This window comes from Mixophyes fleayi, chromosome 7 (genome assembly GCF_038048845.1).
Source record: "Mixophyes fleayi isolate aMixFle1 chromosome 7, aMixFle1.hap1, whole genome shotgun sequence".
NCBI lineage: Eukaryota > Metazoa > Chordata > Amphibia > Anura > Limnodynastidae > Mixophyes > Mixophyes fleayi.
This window is the reverse complement of record NC_134408.1, coordinates 42,567,466-42,590,021: the sequence shown is the minus strand read 5'-3', so window position 1 is coordinate 42,590,021 and position 22,556 is coordinate 42,567,466. Positions and strand designations below refer to the sequence as shown.

Genomic DNA, 22,556 nt, shown 5'->3' with positions numbered 1-22,556 from the left:
CTTGGTAATGCACCCCCCCACCCCCCACCCCCCAACAGTGTAAAGAGAGAAGGGATTGTAGCCTGACAATCAGATAATTTTCCAGTGAGTATTGGGGGTTAGGTGTACAGAAGCTCAGGTCCAGACTAGGATAAGGCACAGTAGGCCTTTGCCTAGGGGCAGTAAAGGCTCACAGACGTGTATGTCAATTTTTTTCTTTCATCAGTAAAGACAAATAAGAAAGAAAAAAACAACTGATGTTAGATTATCTGAAAATATTCTGCAGTTTAATAGAAACTGAGGAGCTAGAGAATGTTTTGTGTAAAAGAAGAGTGACAGGTATGATTTGTCCTAAGGAACAGTAAGGTCGATGTGCCTACAGTGTTCCATGACAGAAATCTGACCCTGGTCTCCAAATGTTCCCTGATTTTTTTTAATTGGAAAGGTGACAGGTAGGGAAAGTGCCCTTGATTTTTTTTTTTGTTTGACCTGATGTACAAATACTACTTTTCTTATGCTGGAGTCACTTCAGTATCTGCTGCTGTTTTGTATGTTGTACAAGTTAGAGGGCTGCCTGGCATTTTATTGATATCTATTTCTTTTGCAATTCTATTTAAAATGTAATTTTATAAATTATGTGTGATCAAATTAACAGGGTTAACGCTGACATTTATTGTAATGTGGTCAAGGGTTTTGTTTTTTAAATGACCTTGGACAAACTTGACAGTACAAGATTTGTATTATACCTAACTATTTCATACTGGTCTAGAAGTAGCATAAATGCAGTAGGCAGTTTCATTAAATGAAAATGAGATATGGAAACATGACTATGTATGGTAAGTGGAGTATTCTTTATTCTCCATCAGCAATCAAACTGACTCCAGAAATATGGGTAAATTGTGTTAAATATATCCTGTAACCTTTGAATGCAACAAATGGTTTTAGCTTAATCAAACGCCCACCAACAGGTCAGTGACAACGTGAGATGTATCCAGATGGAATGCAGACTGTTTGCTGTATGGTTGTGTCAGCACAGCGGCTGCTGATATTGCTGAAATCAAGATGTTATTGATAAAACAATCATTCAACTAAAACTAATGCATAAACTACCACAGGGCATTACAATCTGCAGAGGGCTGATTTGTAGAGATTTATAAAGCAAGGTGTGCAGAAAGAAGTTGTTGTAGCCCATAGCAGTCACATGCTTTCAAATGTTATTTTCTAAACGAGGCTAAGTAAAAGTTATTTAGAATCTGACTGGTTGCTCTGAGTTGCAAGACTTTTTCCCGTGCACACGTTTTTATAAATGTACACCAATACATTAAGTCAATACCCTCATTGTTGCATGTAAATTATTTAGCAAGTGTGCACATGGAAACTAACCTCATGATGTGCACCTGTCAAAAAGGATTTATATCTCCGTTAAAATATTCAGAATTACATGTGTGTGGAGATATATGTTTATGTAAATAATATAAGACACATTACTTACAGTTTATTAGATAATATAGCTAGACTAGCTGGGGCTTTTAAGATCGGTGGAGACAAGAGCATAATATAACAGGTTTGACTACAGATTGCCTGGCTGATGAAGATGGTTTCCCCTGGCAACCAGGGGAAGCCATGTGAAGTCAAGTAGCCATTGCAGCAAGACTAATCGAGTTTGTGTTTAACCATACGCTGCTAAATTATTCCTTTTCTTCTTGCACCTGTATCCTGTCAAGTATACAGTTCACATGTATGATGAATTTGCACAATTTGCAATCTCTTATTAACGAGACAGCATAATTGCAATCTTCTGTTGTAATATTCTGTGTCTGGCATTTTTAGGCTGCACAGAGATGTGGTTTAGCTTGTGTTGTCCTCCGTTTGAGCTTCATTCTGTTCAACCACAGTTGAACGGGACAGAAATGCAGTTCAAGTAGAACCTTATAAAGGAATCACAGACTCCTCTGTTGATTGTTACAGGGCCAGTCAGGCAACACAGAGTGAGTGCTCAGCGGCTCATAGATGTAAGATGGGTCTGGGCTTCATTGAGTATTCACCCTGTGCTGACCCTTGTGATCACTGTAGGTATTCATTTTTGAAGTTCCGGGAAAGGTGTTGGGCAACGTAGACGGAAAGTTGTCTCCATGAACATAGTGTAGCTTATATCAAGACCCGCAGCCTTATTCTATTCTATGAGATGAGCTCAGAATATCTTTATATCTATTGTGTGATCATTAAATTGTAGCTGAACACCCCTAACACAATGAGGGAATGCCTGCTTCATCTGAGCAGCAGTAATAGTCATGTTATGTGGTTTAAAAATAGTTTTTGACCTACTTTCTATTATTTATGTGTTCAATTTCAGTCAGCAGATCCTAAACTAACTGATGTATGAAGTATTACTAAACAATGTAATTGTTCAGCCATGTAATGATTCCTCTTCTCACCAGTTTGTGCATGTTTTCCTGTTTCATTAATTAGCATCACAATTTACCATGTGAATGAATTTAGTATATAATAGATACAGAAGAGGAAACCACCACACATAGAACATCTGTGAGATTATTATTATTATTATTATTATTATTATCATTTATTTGTTAGGCGCCACAAGGTTTCTGCAGCGCCGCACATAGTACAAACAGTAGACTATACAGGGTATAACAGTACAGAACAATAAACAAAAAGTACCAATACTTCAGAAACTCCAGGCAGGCAGATGCAATAGACACGGAGCAGAAGAACGGGTAAGGAAACAGGAGGGGAGGGGGCCCTGCTCATTCGAGCTTACATCCTAAGGGAGGGTTGACAGACCAGGCACAAGAGGAGCCAGTTGAGGCAATGGGAGAATGAGCGGAGGAGATAGGGGTTAAGTGGATGGTTGGTAGGCTTTGAGAAAGAGGTGAGTTTTGAGTGCACGTTTGAAGGAGCACAGAGTGGGAGAGAGGCGGATGGAGCGAGGGAGGTCATTCCAGTGAAGGGGGGCTGCACGGGAAAAGTCCTGGATTCTGGAATGGGAAGAGGTGATCAGAGTGGAGGAGAGGCGAAGGTCATTGGCCGAGCGCAGGGAGCGGGCGGGAGTGTGAATGGAGAGGAGGTTGGAGATATAAGGGGCAGTAGAGTGGGGCAGAGCCTTGAGAGATTATATTCACCTGCACAGGCGGACTGAGTGTGTTTTAAGGTACAGATGGTCACCGGTTTAGTCATTGCTGGATTGTCACCAGTTTTCACATTTCTGAGCTTCTAAACCTAAGTAGATTCAAAGATTTATCAAGAGATGTTCTTCTCACAAGTGATAGCTATTTTTATTTTGCTTAAAGTCAATGCTGAAATAGATTTGGTATTGGAACACTTAGAGCTAAACCAGTTCAGAAAATCACTGCCTGGAGATCCGTCGCGCTATATCAAAACACTGAATTTCACTGAATGGCTGTGGCAACCATCCAATGAGGTGCCGCCTTTCTTTTACTATAGTAACTTGAAACTCCAGATTCTTGTCCACTAGTTCTGAGGGGTGGGATGTATCCGGAATCTGTATCCTCCCTTTAGTCGGACATTATTTTTGGTTTCACCAGCTGCTCCATTGCCCAAAATCTCAAAACATTCTGCCACTGACTGAGAGCTTCCACTGGAGAATTCCAGAGAGCACACTCATAATTTAGTAGCGACAGTTTACTCATAGCTTCCAACATTTGGAATCCCAAAGTGCCGTCCCCAAAACCCACCCATTTATATGCAAACTCCACACACAAAAGGCCATATTTGTCCAGACCCCACCCACTTTCCCATTAAGCCCAGCCCCCTTTTGTGGGCCGCAAATTAGAACATCCCGCCAAAGTAGGGACAGTTGGGAGGTACGGTTTACTGGAGAAAATATGGGATAGAGAAGCACATCAGCTCCACCATACCCTCGGAGCATATTTAAAATTAAGTTTATAGAGACGGCAGGGTTAGTTCTGGAAGCTGAATTAGCTAGGTTTTGGCTTATTTTAAGTTTCATTTTGCAAATATATTAGTTGTTAATTAATATGATTATAATATGGTTCAGGCAGAAAGAAAGTGTCCACATGGTGATTTACTGCTTTAACTAAATCAGTATTATTAGACATGGTAGTATATTAGTACATACAGGATATGGCAATGTTTTTTACCTAGTTGGGTAGTGTCACACTAGTGTTCTGAATGTCTACAGAGGCACATTATTAATGCAGGGGTATAGCTCCCACCAGTGATGCTAGAGTGGTTCACCTCTGAAAATGCTTGCAAAACAATACAGTTGGTAATAACAACTGTGGGCTGTATCTAAGCTCGACGGATATTAAAAGCTGAGGCTGTGTTGGACTGTATTCGTACTCTGGGGGTTAATATGTTTGGTCTGGGGAAGGACGCCCATATGAGTAATGGGGAGGTGTCATGGAGGTTATATCAGGAATGGGCGGAGAAGAATCAGTCCCTTGTGCAGCTGGAATTTGCCCACCCTCCCTCCCTGTTGAATGGTTTTGATGGTCATGTTGCAGTGTGATTCAGTACCGCTATAGTTTAGTGGTGGTGGTTGTCTTGGAGTAGCAGTGGCCGGAAATCGCGGTACAGTCGACGGCCAGTGGTAAGGTCACATGATGGTAGCGGGCACACTTAGCCAATTCCATTTGAAAAAGGTGGGTTATTAGTCTCAGTCCAAGTACTTCCCGGGTTGGCTTGTGGTTGCTTCCGTTAGCCTAAAAAGGAGGAGGGCTCTGTAGTGCCCGGGGCGGTGGCCCCATTGAAGTAGCTATGTGCACCTTGGGGTGTGTGGTTGTCCCCCGTTTGCGGATGTCCCATGGCAAGGCTGGGGCATCCTGGTTTGCCTGGCGGACGTCGACTCGGACTGCTCTCTTTCTCCACCACCATACCTTACAATAAATTCCCTTTGTTTTCGCCACATTTAAGTTGTCTGTGTTTTATTTATGTTTATAGTTAAAGACAAGAGTATAAGGTAAGGAAAGGTTATCAGCCATTAAGCATTTTATTGGGGCACAGGTCAGGTGTATGGGGAAACATTAGCAACATCAACGGCAGCCAATGGGCGGAAACGGGATGCTTGAACTGGAGGGAAGATGGAGAAATGCCAATTATAAGGCCAAAGCTTAGAAAACAGTTCCCAGAAAAAGACAAGGAAAACCTAAATCTGGGCGCACTCCCCTTTTAAAGGTTTATGACTTTCAAGTAAAGAGAAGTTAACATGGAAAACAAGCTTAGTGACATAAATTTATTCTTTGGATCCTTGAAACTCTTCAACCCTGCCAAGGAGCAGTAATCTGTAGATAAGATATGTGAAGCTGTACATAAAAAGGGCTAATCTTCACATCCTTTGATATGTATAACTTGTTTGACATTACGGGAATAATTGAATTTAAAAACTTATCATAGCATTGTAATTTATAGTAATTGCTTACCATACTGCAAAAGCTGTAGACGAATGTGTTCTTATTTTAATACATGGGGCCTATAATACATTTATATGCACATAGAATTGTCATGGTAACTGACTGCTCGTCTTTTCTAATTACGTGACATGGTAAAGGAAAAATGATATTTTCTGCATGACAGCCACCTGCTTGATGGTCCATTTAAATCTTGACACGTATGGCATGTTAAAGCAGCATGTTTAGGAAAAAACGCTTTCCTAGTAAGTGGAAATACCACAACATATATCTATTTAGTGTTCTCTCTCCTTTATTAGGCTAATATGGAATGTATTAAACATGTGTCTGTAAAAATTGGACCTCACTGTAACAAATATCTCCTTACATCCCTAAAGCTCATAATAACTACAGAGATGGTGTCTTCATTATCGTTATAACAAGCTTCTCTGTGCTCCCCTTTGCTGATGTGGCAAATACATTCTGTAGTGCATAGGGCAGGAAAAAAGAGTAACGTGAGCTCTTTTGTTTTCTGTCAATTTAATTGTTCTGTTCAGTGCAGGAAGTATTACGATATTTACCTTGCAGATCTCTTCACATTATGGGGTCTATGTATCAAGGTAATTTCCACCTAAAAGATACGGAAACAGCGGTTTCCTCGTCTTTTAAGTAAGTTTTCTATGTATTAACTGCCTAACGGAAGAGATTCCATAGAACTCTCCTCCGTTTAGGCTGACACCGTGCAGCATCACAGTCCTCATAGATTACGATGGGGACTGCGATGTTCTACAATGCATGAAGCTTTGATAAGCTTGCAGTGCACGGACAGGTAACGCCATCTCAGGATGTTTTTCCTGGAGAGAAGTGGTTTCTTTGCTGGCCTTTTTGACACCAGGCCATCCTCCAATAATTTTTGCTTCACTGTGCATGCAGATCACACCTGCCTGCTGCCATTCCTGAGCAAGCTCTGCACTGGTGGTGCCCCGATCTCACAACTGAATCAACTTTAGGAAATGGTCCTGGCGCTTGCAGGATGTTCTTCACAACTATTGAACCTCTCTCCTTGAAGCTCTTGATGTTCCGATAAATGGTTGATTTAGGTGCAATCTTACTAGCAGCAATATCCTTGCCTGTGAAGCCCTTTTTGTCCAAAACAATTATGACTGCACCTGTTTCCTTGCAGATAACCATGGCTAACAGAGGAAGAACAATGATTTCAACCACCACCCTCCTTTTAAAGCTTCCAGTCTGTTTTTCTAGCTCAATCAGCATGACAGAGTGATCTCCAGCCTTGTCCTCATCAATAATCTCACCGGTGATAATGAGAGAATCACTGACCTGATGTCAGCTGGTCCTTTTGTGGCAGTGCTGAAATGCAGTGGAAATGTTGCTTTTGAGATAAAGTTCATTGTCATGGCAAAGAGGGACTTTGAAATGAATTGCAATTCATCTGATCACTCTTCATGACATTCTGGAGTATTGCAAATTGCCATCATAAAACTTTGGCAGCAGTTTTTGTGAAAAATAATATTTGTGTCATTCTCAAAAATTTTGACTATGACTGTAATCGAAATTTACACCCAACCTGTAGCTGGTACAAGTGATATGACATAAAAATATGTACCTTTCAGATGCCCAAAGCTATCGGACGCCACTGCGTGCACTCGAGCTTGCAACACCTTTACTGTACATTTACTACGTGCATAGGCTCAGTCCGCTCCCCGTTCCACCAATGAAATCATAGGCTGTAGTATGGGTCCTTTGTACTTTGTTTTAATGACAGCGTATCCAGTTTTTTGCTATCATATTGACAGTTTACATAATACCATGTCTCAGTGACAATGTTCTTAATCTCATGTCTCAGTGACAATGTTCCTAATCTCATGTATTTAGTCCCTTGTTTTAGGGACCGTGGGCCTGAATTATTAAGGAAAGTAAGGCAAAAAAAGGAGTAAATGTTCTGCGGGACAAACCACGTTACAATGCAAGGGGGGAAATTAGTTTATTATTTTGCACATAAGTTAAATACTGGCTGTTTTTCCCATCTAACACACAAATACTTAATAGCTTTCATTTTACACTGAAATTTAAAGTTGATCTAGGACATGTCATACCCAAATTATAAATCTGTCCCCACATTTTAAATTTACCTCCCCTCCAATGCAACATGGTTATACCAAGGTGCAAAGTTACAATTTTTTTTATGCTTTGCTCCCTTTAATGACTCAGGTGTCTAGTTCTATGTCTCAGTGATAGTGATCCTAGTTCTATGTCTTATGACAATGTACCTAACCCCATATCACAGTAACAATTTTCCTTATCCCATGTCTCAGTGACAGTGTACATAGTCCCAGGTTTTAGTGACAGTGTGTCTAGTTCTATGTCTCAGTGATGGTTACCTTAGTTCTATGTCTCAGTGACAGTGTGTCTAGCTCTATGTTTCAGTGACAGTGTGTCTAGTTCTATGTCTCAGTGATGGTTTCCTTAGTTCTATGTCTCAGTGACAGTGTGTCTAGCTGTATGTTTCAGTGACAGTGTGTCTAGTTCTATGTCTCAGTGATGGTTTCCTTAGTTCTATGTCTCAGTGACAGTGTGTCTAGCTCTATGTTTCAGTGACAGTGTGTCTAGTTCTATGTCTCAGTGATGGTTTCCTTAGTTCTATGTCTCAGTGACAGTGTGTCTAGCTCTATGTTTCAGTGACAGTGTGTCTAGTTCTATGTCTCAGTGATGGTTTCCTTAGTTCTATGTCTCAGTGACAGTGTGTCTAGCTCTATGTTTCAGTGACAGTGTGTCTAGTTCTATGTCTCAGTGATGGTTTCCTTAGTTCTATGTCTCAGTGACAGTGTGTCTAGCTCTATGTTTCATTGACAGTGTGTCTAGTTCTTTGTCTCAGTGATGGTTTTCTTAGTTCTATGTCTCAGTGACAGTGTGTCTAGCTCTATGTTTCAGTGACAGTGTGTCTAGTTCTATGTCTCAGTGATGGTTTCCTTAGTTCTATGTCTCAGTGACAGTGTGTCTAGCTCTATGTTTCAGTGACAGTGTGTCTAGTTCTATGTCTCACTGATGGTTTCCTTAGTTCTATGTCTCAGTGACAGTGTGTCTAGCTCTATGTTTCAGTGACAGTGTGTCTAGTTCTATGTCTCAGTGATGGTTTTCTTAGTTCTATGTCTCAGTGACAGTGTGTCTAGCTCTATGTTTCAGTGACAGTGTGTCTAGTTCTATGTCTCAGTGATGGTTTTCTTAGTTCTATGTCTCAGTGACAGTGTGTCTAGCTCTATGTTTCAGTGACAGTATTCCATTTCTCTGTGAATGTGTGCCTCTTTAACCTCTTAAAAAACAGACTTGAATATTAACATTTATTTAATTTGTTATATTTGCTCCTAACCTATTTGTAAAACAATTTTGTGAAATAAGAGGAGCTGAAATAGCATTTACAAATTACATGCTGGACAGTCGAGGTTAAAAGATTAAGGTTCCTCAACTGAATTTTTATTATTGTTTTGGCTCTGCACGTATTTAGTAGAACAATACCTGCTGCAACATAGTTTCTGGTGAGATGAGCTGAACTTGCTGATACCAATGAGTCAGATGTAGTGGGGGTTTTTTATCTCACAAAGCAAACATTGCCATTTATCTGTGTCACCTTTCCTTGAGAAAGCTGCTGATGGAGGAGGTAGTGACTGATAGCAAATGAAGGTTACAAAAACTGATTTCAGATGTTGGTCAGACATCTTTCTAGAAGTCTATGTCGTGATATTTTGTTGGTTCTCTACATGATGTGCAAACTGCTTGCTATACCACTGCTGTTATTAGTGTTTATTTATATAACACCAACGCTGTACAGAGAATATGTAATCATTCACAACAGTCCCTGACCCAGAGGAAAGTCATGCTAACATGGGTAGAGCATACAAACTCCAAACAGATAGATCCATGGTTAGAATGAAACCCAAGAACCCAGTGCTGTGAGGCATCAATGCTAACCACTGAGCCACCGTACTGCCTCGTCTTACAGTTATTCCTATAGATTAATCTTAGACTGATACAAACAATTTAGACCAAGTGAAGCCCACAGCAAAAATGCCGTTTGGGATCCCACTGGCCCCAAAAACTCCAAAAGGATCTGTAACCTCCTCACAAATAATTCTACTCAGAAAATATGTCTCTATTTATATGCCCCAGTTTGTGTAGGAAAATTGGGTCAGCAATAATTGCATTTATATTTTTCTGTATGCTAATTAATTTGAGGATGTCGTGTCTTATAAAAAGTTGAAACATTACTGTTATTAATATAAATATATATATATATATATATATATATATATATATATATATATATATATATGTATGTGTAATATACATGTATATTTATTTATAACATCAATACATACATGTATATTATATATAGATAAATATTTATAGCAGCAATATATAACAATGTATTGTATGCATTTATACTATACATATTTATAAAGGCAATATGTGTATGTACACTATACATACATATATATATATATATATATATATATATATATATTTATAACAGCAATATATACATGTACATTATACATAGATATATTTATAACAGTAATATATACATGTACATTATACATAGGTATATTTATAACAGTAATATATACATGTACATTATACATAGATATATTTATAACAGTAATATATACATGTACATTATACATAGATATATTTAGAACAGCAATATATACATGTACATTATACATAGATATATATTTAGAACAGTAATATATACATGTACATTATACATAGATATATTTTGAACAGCAATATATACATGTACATTATACATAGATATATTCATAACATCAATATTTTCAACTCTTCATAACACACAGCATCCTCAAATTACCATACATATAAATGTATATACACGTTTACTAACTTGTGATGAACTGCCTTCTCATCTACGAGCTGTCTTGTCCTTTGTCAGGGCGTGTCTAACACTAGAACCACTTCCCTCTCCAATCACCAGAAACAAATGATCTATGTCCACACACAAACCAGGCATCCCCCACAAACGCACCCTCTCTACCTGGTAAATATACTTTTAATCTCTTCCCTGAAAACATACATTTATTTTTGGAAGTAACATGAGACACACAGGTATGCTTACTCCACATTTAGTTTTCAACAAACTGATTAGCTCAGCTCCATCAGAACATGCATAGTACTACACCCCTGCAGGTGCTGTATCTTTCAAATGCACATCATTCAAAATCAAGGCCTGCCATTTTGTGCTTTCAGAAATCATCCTTACTACTCGTGTCATTAGATGATATGTGGGTGTGTTCCTTCCCTGATATATCCGTGTCACAGACATTGATACTATTGTTGTGAAGGGGGAAGGAAATAACTTCATATTGCTATTCAGAGGTTATTCCACTGAGACAGGCAGCTTTCTCCTTTGAGTAACTATTGTTTGATGCAGACGACTTCCCCTTATGTAGAAGCAGGACACACCTGTTCTGACAGCTTGGGACTGGTGTAACAGAATCAGGATAGTTGTCAGAGAGTGCTGCTCTCTGCTACCTGTTCTTGCACTTTTGACTACCTGCTGCTGCTGGTGTCTTAAGCTCAGTTGGTGCTTGGCCGGATCCTGGAATGTTGGGGTCTTGTTTGGGAAAGATATAGATATATAGATTGTTTTCAGCTCCTGGAAAGCAGAGCAACCAGTGAATACATGAATAGTGCAGAATTCTCAAGCAGTGAATGTCAAATAATACAACTTAGATAGTTTAGGGGAATCCTACAGGGCAATGCATTAAAAGATAACACTGAACGCAAACAAAATGACACTTTCTATATCAACTTTCACATTTTTATATTAACATGTCTCACAGCTTTATTTATAAAAATAGTAATACAAGAAAAATGAATTTACTGAAACATCTGGAACGTCTTTGTCATGGTGATCATGCTAAACTACTAATCGTTATTAATGAACACACACCGTTAGAGTATTGACAAACAACTGGATTCTGATTGCAGAGCAACAGCTCTCAGTTGAGTACAATTTGACCCAGTGACTATAGGACAGTTTTGGCCAAACCAATGGACTTAATATATGGGTGGCACTCAGCAGTTATTACAATGCCATATGGACTCAGTTCAATGAATGGAATTAAGAACATCTGGAGAGGCAGTATATACATCACTAAACTCCTGCTAACATTAGAATAACCTGAGCATTACTTGGGATAAACCACAAATTCATCTAGGAATAGCACAATAATAAAAAAAAAGATAGTGTTATTTAATACTTAACATAGCACACATACACATAAATTATCTATCTAAATTATCTATCTACTAAGTACACATATAAGGCCTGATTAATTAAGGCAAAACAAAGAGTGTTTTCTCCTGAACAAACCATGTTTCAATGCAAGGGATGGAAATTAGTTTATTATTTTGCACATAAGGAAAATTCTGAAATTTAAAGTTCATCTAGGATATGCTGTACTCCAACTATAACTCTGTCCTTACATTTTAACCTAACCTTCCCCTCCAAATGCAACATGGTTTTGTCAAGGTGCAAAGTTACTCCCTTTTTTTGCTTTCCTTCCCTTAATGAATCAGGCCCATAATGTACACCAGGGACTTAGCCGTCATGACAAAGATCCAATATCAGATCCGATAGTAATGAACATGAAAGACCACTAAGATCTGTACAGTGTGCGTGGTGGATGCTCCCAGCCACAGGCGCAGGGTAGGCGGTTAGAGTGGCAACATGATTTTAGCATAAGCTGCGGGGAAGGGGAGTTCTCAGACCAACCCATCAGTGAAATGGTCTGGTTTACTAGAAATAGCTTGCACAGCAATGCTCCCTGAAATACGCTCAGGAAACACGAATACAGAACTCCCTGTAGCGTCTGACATGCTAACATAAGCTCATAAGATCTACACTCTGGTGTGCCTCTCACAACATTAGAGTGTGAACTCTGAAACATTAGATTACTTGATGTCTGTTCATTATGTTTGTTAGTAACTCAAATCAGGATACAGTTATCCATAGCTGGCTATAAAGGTGAGTATTGTTACGACCCCCCACCACGCACATTTTGATGATGTAATATTTAGCCCAAGGACCAATAGTTACAATGCTTATTCTGTTAAATCTCCTTTCAATCCTCCTCTCTATTGAGGTATACTGACTGTACCCTCCCACCACCACCTAGCCTGTCCTAGTTACAACTATTAGTTTCTAGCAGTTGACCCGGTGCCTATATACACTTTTCCTAGAGTAGGACCTTGACAAGACATGGTCATTAAGGGGTTAAGTGTTGCTTTATCTCCCTTCAATTCAGTGGCACAAATAAGATTTAGCATTTTATACCCTTTTTCAAAACATATCTTTTGTGCTATGGAAACTATAAACACAGGCGCAGTTGGGGGAGAGGGGGGTTACCTGTTGCCCACAAATCCCCCAAACTCGAATGACGACATGTCTGTGGCTTTGAAGGAGGAAAGCACTTCCAGGAACCTCACAGTTAGTGCCTGCATTAAAACTATGACACTTTGTCCACAGTTTAAGACTTATTTTAGTGGGAATCTGCCTATGTTTAAATGAACTTCGACTTCAACAAAATGGCAAATGTTATTGTTCTTATTTATTTTTGGGCCCTAGTGTGCTGTTTTTATGTTTTGGCTCCAGTGTTTTTTTGTGTCATACTTGCCTACTCTCAGAGAATGTCCAGGAAGTTCACAAATTTCTGGGAAATGTCCCAGGCTCCTGACAGACTAGGCCACTCTCCCGGATCCCACCATGGCTTTGTGGCATCATGACCTCGCACTATGCTTTGGCACAAATCACATTGTTGCACAGTAGAGGGCAGGGCTGTGATGTTGCTAATCATGACATCATGTCTCCCGTTCTTGTTCCTTGGACCTCAACTTTAATTTTCTAGTGTATTATTTTACAGGCTATTATATTATATTGGTAAGTTGGTCCAAGATATTTTTTTAAGTAGGTTAATATAAATGTGGGTCTTTATATTAATGTATAACTTTCTCTAAGCCTCATTTTTTTTTATTTAACATGCATTATTTTAATTGTATAAGTGTACTTTTTTAATTCTATTATCATCATAACCATCATCAGGTATTTAAATAGTGCCACTAATTCATTGCAGTGTCTTAGTTTTGTTTACCTTGTACCTTGTTCTAAAATCAAACATTTGGAAACCCTCCTGTAGAAATCATGAGTTTGCCCTATACTGGCATACTCTAAACTGTGTGTTAGTAATATATTGTGCTCTTTCATATATGAACAATGTGTATTTTGGTAGTAATTTCCCTTTAAGTTTCCGGCATAAGTCTGTTATTTCCAGTATATATTTCTAGAGAAGCTCATCAAGGAAATGGTTTCTGAGTTATTCCCAAATTTTCAGTTCACCAAATTGCATCTTTGCATGCCTTGGAACGCACACTAAGAAGTTAGCTATTGAAACTATTTCATGTGGAAGGATTGCTAAGTAAATTCACTAAATGTCCATTCATCTCACTAAGATAGCGAGTTACCCAAGCGTAAAATGTGGAAATCTGCTCAGCTTTCTATACACAGACAGAATTTTTTTTCCCCATAGTTGCCAAATGAAGATGCAAAGCCTGACCCTGGAAGGTATTTAAGCTCACATGAGTAAACAAGGAAATAGGGCCTTACTTGTCTAAAATCATCAATTTCCACATTGTGGTAAGGGAAAATCTCAGCTCCTTCTGTCCAAGTTATTATTAAACATATCCTATATTATGTCAGTTATTAATGGTGTGGACTAGCAGTGCCATTTGCTTTGAATACATTTTAAATAAAAGTTTAATGAAATCAAATATGTATTTTTTTATTTACAAATATATATGTTACATTTAAATTTTTTGACAAACCATAAGATATCTAAAACTGATTATAGATAAATGACTAAAATAAACATTGATGTTGTGAACACACATGAGGGTATATTTACTAAACTATAGTGGAGATGTTGCCTATAGCAACCAATCTGATTCTAGCTGTCATTTTGTAGAATGCAGCAATAAATAATAACTAGAATCTGATTGGTTGCTATAGGCAACATCTACACTTTTTCAAACCCATAGTTTAGTAAATACAGCCCATGGTATATTTAAAATTGTAGATTAATTGGGTAGTTTTTGAGTGGAAAAAAGTGTAATTACAGCAATAAGGTTATTACCCAGCAGGACCTATAATTACTGGATATGCTTAGTGTCATCAGGCAGAGAGAATGAATGGGGTTCTTTGATATTTGTACAATGTTTCCTGTGTGTGGACAAATTAGAAGTTTGTGCCAAACAACAGCTTCAGCAATATTGTGTATCCAGTTTCAGGGATACATCAAATAATACAATATGGTAGTGTCACCACATCCCACAGTGCATCGTTAAATTCTCTCTAGATCTCAATATATCATCCTATATCTTCGGGAAGTGTTGTAGTTATATGATTTGAGAATCTGGGACAATGGGTTTATTCATACTTCTGTGTTAGCCACCTAACTGCCTTTGTCTTTCAGTACACTCTGTGTCTGAGGCCATTTATACAGATACTTGTCTAGTATTTGAGGCTGCCCCAGCTACAATGGTTAAGTCATGTGATAAAAGGCCAGAATCTTTCACAAAAAGTAATTTTGATAAAATGTACTCAAAATACACAACATAATTATGACTGAGATACCACCATGTTATTCTGTTCCCAGTGCTGTGATCATCTAATAAACACTTTATGTTAGATATTGATAAATTATAAATATACATTTACTTTATTCAGTCAGTAAAATAGAATAGTGGCCTGAAGTATGCAGAGAAAACAAGGAGGAAATCATAGTATAAATTTTTGTATTTATCATACCACCTAATTGTCCTAATTGTCCAGATTTTGATAGGACAATCTCAGTTTTGGGACCTAAAAATGGGATGACCTGTCTGAATTGGAGTTATTGCTTTGGCAAAAATAGAATTGTTGCTGAGTAGATCGTGGGTGGAATGTGGAGCTGGACTAAAGCCTCATACTGATATTAAATGTGTTTCTAATGCTACTAAAACAAATGTAGCCATTGTTTCTAGTGTCACCATTCCAACTGCCGTGTCCAGTAGTTCTGTTTGTGTTCTGTTTTGGAGTCATCCTGTTCTATGTAGGTAAATACATTGGAGGGACCTATGGTGAGCCTTAAGTGTGCTCCAAACGCTAGAAAAGGAAAAGAGACTTGGGGCTAGATTTACTAAACTGCGGGTTTGAAAAAGTGGAGATGATGCCTATAGCAACCAATCAGATTCTAGCTGTCATTTATTTAGTGCATTCTACAAAATGACATCTAGAATCTGATTGGTTGCCATAGGCAACATCTCCACTTTTTCAAACCCGCAGTTTAGTAAATATACCCCTTGATGAGGAAAACATATATAGATTTGATGCTTTTAGTTTACCACGTGTAGATAGAGCAACAGTTATCTCAAATTGTAATTTATTTTCTCACGTTCAAGACGTGTGTTAATACCATGGCTTCACCTGTGTTTATCAATGCTAAATAAAGTCCTTAATACTATATTTCCTTCTTTTCTATTGGGCAAAGATATGAGATTGTAGTTCATGTATACTGGTGCCAACAAAGTCTATGTGATTTGGGCAAGTTTCGTAAGAGAACACACAAGGATTGAAAGTATGGAGTCTTACCATTGTCCCTATAATGTACTCGTTTCTTGTGTGGTCCTTGATAGGGTCATCTGCTGCTTGTAAAGAATTTGTATTTGTGTGGGGTGTGTTTGAAGTAGTATTCATGTGTGTGTTTTGCTATATTATAGTATTATGTAGTGTGTGTCCATGCTCTGATGAATTGTGTGTGTTTTTAGTAGAGATGGTCACTGACCCCCGTGTTTTGGTTTTGGATTCGGTTTTGGATCTGGATTACCGTCGTGTTTTGGTTTTGGTTTTGGTTTTGCAAAACCGCCATTGCGTGTTTTGGTTTTGGTTTTGGTTTTGTTTGGTTTTGTTTTGCTATTTTTTGGGAAAATCCATGTTTTTGGGCCTAAATTAACCCAATTTAGTGCTCCAACTGTTTTAGAGACAAGTAATCTAATTGTTGAGGTAATAAATCATCCAAAAAAACAGTTTAATTCTTCGTTGGTAGGCCTATTCTACACACAAAACAGATTGTCTTCCTCTCCATCTATGCATATTGGCAATGCAGCCATCGTCTTTGAATGTATATTACACCCTACACTTATAGTTAAATATGTAAAGAAATGGAAAAAGCCAGTTTGCTTTCTGTCTCTCAAGGCCCCCCTCCACTTGTATAAAATAGCAAAAAATTCAGCCATTATAGACTGTACAATATTAATTGACATGGAGAAAGCCAGTTTGGTTTCTGTCTCTCTAGTCCCCCCTCCACTTGTATAAAATACTAAAAAATTCAGCCATTATAGACTGTACAATATTAATTGACATGGAGAAAGACAGTTTGGGGTCACTCTGTCTATCTAGGCCCCCCTCCACTTGTATAAAATACCAAAAAATTCAGCCATTATAGACTGTACAATATTAATTGACATGGAGAAAGCCAGTTTGGTTTCTGTCTCTCTAGCCCCCCCTCCACTTGTATAAAATACTAAAAAATTCAGCCATTATAGACTGTACAATATAAATTGAAATGGACAAAGGCAGTTTGGTATCTGTCTGCATCAGATCCTCTCTCCACTAGGAGTAAAATAGAAAACTATTCAGCCGTTATATAATCTAGAATATAAATAGAAATTGAGAAAGGCAATTTGGTATCTGTCTGCATCATAATCATCAACATCATCATTAGCGCCCTCGTCGCCTACACAAATCTCCCCCTCATCCTCTTCTAATTCCAAAGTGGCATCCTCAATTTGGGTATCACCGGCTACACTCGGGCTATTAAGGCACACATCAGCAGAATGCTCACGATTAGACATCCCACTGTTGGATGGACTCTCCACAGGGATTGTTGTCATTTGTGAATCAGAGCAAATATTCTCCTGTAATGCCTCACTGGTATCTTGCAGCTCAGCTTTGACGCGTAACAGTAGTTGTGCACCAATTGTAGGCTGGGTAACTTTTTGGGATCTGCCACTAATAGCCAAAGGTGAAGGCCTCATTCTCTCTTTGCCACTGCGTGTGTAGAATGGCATGCTTGCAATTTTTTTTTTATCGTCACTTAACTTTTGCTCAGTTACACTTCTTTTTCGCTTCAATACAGTAAATTTTTTTTTGGTTTTTGTTTTTTGCACTAATTTGAAAACACTCTGTTGTTTGACATCGCCTTGGCCAGATGACGTACTGGGAACACTAACATCAGGACTGGTGACAGAACCTGGTTGCTCATTTAGATCATATGTGGACTGCTTTGAATCCATTGCGTAGATACTGCTGACAGATATGACTTTTGACAGCCAGAAATATTAATGCACAATTAGAGAGGACACCCCAAAAACACTGAGGAGTGCTAACATTTATTGAGTAGATACTGCTGACAGATATGACTTTTGACAGCCAGAAATATTAATGCACAATTAGAGAGGACACCCCAAAAACACTGAGGAGTGCTTAAAATTATTGAGTAGATACTGCTGACAGATATGACTTTTGACAGCCAGAAATATTAATGCACAATTAGAGAGGACACCCCAAAAACACTGAGGAGTGCTTAAAATTATTGAGTAGATACTGCTGACAGATATGACTTTTGACAGCCAGAAATATTAATGCACAATTAGAGAGGACACCCCAAAAACACTGAGGAGTGCTAACATTTATTGAGTAGATACTGCTGACAGATATGACTTTTGACAGCCAGAAATATTAATGCACAATTATGGGGGACAACCCAAAAGCGCTGGGGAGTGCCAAATATGAAGAAAAAATAATAAACCTCTATCCTCCTCTCTGCACTAGCGATTTTGGTTAGAGCAATTGCAAGAACAATATTGTATTCTTTCTCTGTCCCTGCTCTAATTAGCCTATGACTACACCCTGCTCTCTCCCTCTGTCAAATGGCGATGGATTGCTGTGGAGGCGTGTATTTATAAAGTTCAAGTATCGCGAGAACCGAGTCCCGAGATCCGACGACGTCACAATGACGTTCGGCCTCGATTTGGATTCGGAATTGGCGGGAGAGTACCGAGCTGCTCAGCTCGGTACTCGGATACCCAAAGTTCGGGTGGGTTCGGTTCTCGGAGAACCGGACCCGCCCATCTCTAGTTTTTAGTGAAGTGTGTGGATGCATTCTAATGCAGTGTGTGCTTCTTACTGTACAGTGGCTTGCTTCGAAGAAGGGTGTCTAGAGCGCTTGGGATTTCTGTGGAAGCAGTAACTTGCCTTCTAAGTCATTGTACTCTATTACTCTGTTGTAGGAAATTGGCTATCTGTGGATAGACACAGAGTTGTAACAATAGATATAGCAGCTCATACAACTGCTGTGGGACCCAGAGGCATAAGGGGCTCAGTGAGACTCAGGGTCTAAGGCTAAGGGTACATGGGCCCTATGCACGGCAATCTTTATTAGCCCAGGTAACTGAGCTTTTACGCTGTATTTTATTTTCATGCACATAGCAGGCAACATAAGTGCAAAACTACTGATACACAATCTGTCTTCTGCATTCATAGCACGTTGAGATTTTGCTGCCTGTTATATGAAGGAAAATGTACATATAAATGTTTCCTACACAAATAAATGCGTCTGTCACAGAACAGTGTTGTGTAAGGAATATGAAGAAGGTATGGAACCTCTTCACAATGTAGCAATGGGCCCCTTTATTCCTAGCTACGCCCCGGACAGACTGCAAGCCATCCCCTCTTTCATTGGCTGTCTGTCGTCCATGTTATAGATCATTCCCTGCGTTTGTCTCCTGATTGGCTGTAACATTCCAGTGTTGGCTTTCAGTAAAAAATAGTGTCTGTCAACTATTACATTTGCCAAATAGCAATATAGGTCAATCTAGATGTGTAGTTTCTCAGTATTCTTTTGTATTGTGTTTTAAACAGATGCTGTAAACTACAGCATTTTTGTCTAGGTTGTAGCACAATTCCTTATTGTTTCACATTTCAAAGCCCTATTAATTAAGTCTGCTATTGCTGCTCAATACACTGCATTCTGGTCCTCCGTGACAGTGTTTAATGTTATAGATTCCTTTTCTTTTTCATAAAAAATGTGCCGATTGTCATCAGTATTGCTTTAACCTCCTGAAACACATCAACCTCTCTATGCTTCATAAATAGCTCATTAGAGAGGGAACTTTTCAGTATGTAGTGTCTTCTATTCTGCTGATATGTTTCCTGATATTACACATTGTAACGTCTTCTGCCAGAAGCCTATAGTGTCAGTGAGAACCTTTGCTAATGTCTAACTATATACCCGTTTCAGGACTCTAGTCTTGTTATGATACATCACATTCCAAGGACACCTTGATCAGGGCATTCATAATGGAAGCCTAATTGGTCCTGAAACATTCCATAAATCATCATCGTATTTACAAGATTCAGGATTCTGCCTGTCTCATTGTAGTTTATTATAACCTTGTAAACCAGTATATACATGTAATAAACATCAGTCATCGCTCAGTAGAAAGCCATGTGACCTCATATCTCCCATCTCCTTTCTTTCCACAGGACAAATGACCAGCTGGTGGCATTTCTCTCTAGATATCGAGAGATGAACTTCTTGAAGTCACATGGGAGAGACAATGCAAGGTATGTTTAAAAAAGTCGTCATGTCGTATTCTTATTTTGTGTACTTCGCTATAAAACAAGTGCATTCATGATAAGTAAATACATAAAATAAAGCCAGCCATGTGTTGAACAACTAAATTGGCCAGATTAGAGAGATTGAATTGCGGAAGACTGCACACGCACACAGCCATGGTGGCTAACCGCATGTCCAGGGACAAGTTATATATTTATGTCAAACAGTTTGTACTTTATTTTTTTCTTATGCCCTGTTTTTTCAGAATTATAGACTTATTCTTAAAAATTGTACATGCTTTATTAAGAAGACATTTGTTCTATACCTTGTGCTTTAAAAAAGAAGAGACGGTAGAAAAATATAGAAGTGTAGCTCTCTAAATATTTTACAGCCAACAGATAAAAGAAAGATATAAAGGTGAAAATGGTCCTTCATCTCAGCAGGATCAACGCTATTTCTCAGAGACATGGGATCCATTAACAGAAATTGCATACGCGGGTTAGCTGTGGTAGACTACTTGTACTAAAGCTGTTTTTACTCCTTTCAGATTCCCAGTCATTAAAACCTTAGTGAAATCACACTAGTTTTCCACGCTTATAAGGTGGAACACTTCTTACCCAAGGTGGAACACTTCTTACCCTAAGAGGAGCTGATATAGCAGAGAAATTCAAGCAAAGCTTTATGATATTTCAGGGCTGGTGCAAAAACACAGAAAACATAAGAATGTTACATTTTACATGTTTATAATAATCATCGCCAGCGTTGCAATATCTTACAGGTCCCCGGTTGCCTACAATATGGGTAGGCCTTAATGAGAAAAATAACAGTAAAACAAGATGCTACCAATATAATCCAGCTGGGTTGCTACAGTAAATTAGATAGTTTTATATACAGTGATTGCACCACCAGGAATAGACAATTCCATTAGGACACATAGCGTTGGGTCATACGAGACATAATTCCTGAAATGTCTTTTGCATAAACTGTAATGATGAAATATTTAAGATTTGCTTGGGTTTTTTCTTAAGTGCGATTCTCTGGTGAAGTGCAGCACATAGGAGTAAGTAAGAAAGGCCGGCCATTCTGCTAAGCCATACAAATGCGTCTCTAATGAGGAGATATTACAGAATGCAAAAGAAGTAATCAGCCAGAAGGGACTATTGGGGGAATTCAATTGGCTGCGTTACTGTAAGAAGTAACGTGGCCTGTGCACTATTACTGTTATTACGGTAATAGTGCGCTTAAATACTGTTAGTACGGTAGTTTCAACATCGGTTTTTTGCTCGCAGCTCTGGGAGCTCAGAAATCCGGGTTAAATTTACCGTAATAACGCTAATAGGTTTAGCACAGCGATACTCTGGGAGGAATTGAATTCCCCCCTATGTTTGTATTGTACATAAAGCTGTTGTATGAAGTTAAGAGAGGTACTGTGGGAGGACGATAAGAATATTAGTCCTGCAATCAATGAGGTTTAGATATGCTCTGCAAAGTCAGATGCTTCTGAATAGGACAAGTGATATAAAAGGCATGCTTAATTCTGATCTGAGATGAAGCTGCAGTAACCATTATATAATCAATTATAACACGGGGGAAAGATGCAAAGCTTATAATTTATGAGGATGAAAATTACATATACAGCGTTAAAGTAGGCAAGTGGTAACAAAGACTTCAATAGAGCTCCAGCAACGGATGTCTGTGTAATTGTGTTTACGGTCAGTTCTCAATGTGTATAATTATGACAGTGTTTGTTGTGGGGTTTCATTAAAACAGTGTATATTTGTCAAAATTTGCATGCACTGCCATGTTCTATAGAATAAATAGGATGGGCAAATAGATTTGAAAAAAATTGTTGAATAGTGGAAACATTTAGGAAATAGATGTCCCGGTAAGAAGGTAACAGAAATACCCTATAAAACAGCATACATAGGTATTCTGCTCCCATGTGCCTCTTGCGGTGACTCGTGTACCGCCACCCTCCTCCACAACACTCGTTGTGCGTTGTGAGTACAGTGACTGACAATGCGAGTGAAGTGGGGGCAGGAATACTTCCTCTCGCTCTCCAGTCTTTACTCCTCTCACTTGGTCAGTGACCACACTACAGTGTGACACACAACACCCTATGCTTACGCTCCTCCCTACAATCGTTGCAAAGCACAATAAGTGGGAAGAGTTAAGTTGGGGTACATTAGGCAAAGGGAGAGCCCAGCCTCTGCCACCTCTAGGATTGTCTCACCTCACCTCACTAGAATAACAGCCATGCCCATAATCTTAACATGAAACTGGAACATACATGTGCACTAAGGGTGTTAAAGGCCACCCTCCACTCCCCGTCTCATTTGCATATATAAAGAAAATCCTGTTGAAGAAAATTGCACTTATACTGTCAGCCCAGGTACCTGGGCAATTACAGTATAATCAGTTGTTCAAGTTATTTTCCTGTAGA

The 22,556-nt window shown here is 38.7% G+C and overlaps 1 protein-coding gene across 1 annotated transcript in view; it reads left to right on the top strand.

Moving 5' to 3' along the window:
• The window catches only part of XYLT1 (xylosyltransferase 1), a 253,315-nt gene that overhangs the window by 163,945 nt on the left and 66,814 nt on the right, over nt 1–22,556 (top strand). The window contains exon 5 of the mRNA XM_075179751.1: nt 20,041–20,121. Coding sequence (XP_075035852.1) covers nt 20,041–20,121 — 81 coding nt within the window. The remainder of the gene's footprint in view (nt 1–20,040; nt 20,122–22,556) is intronic.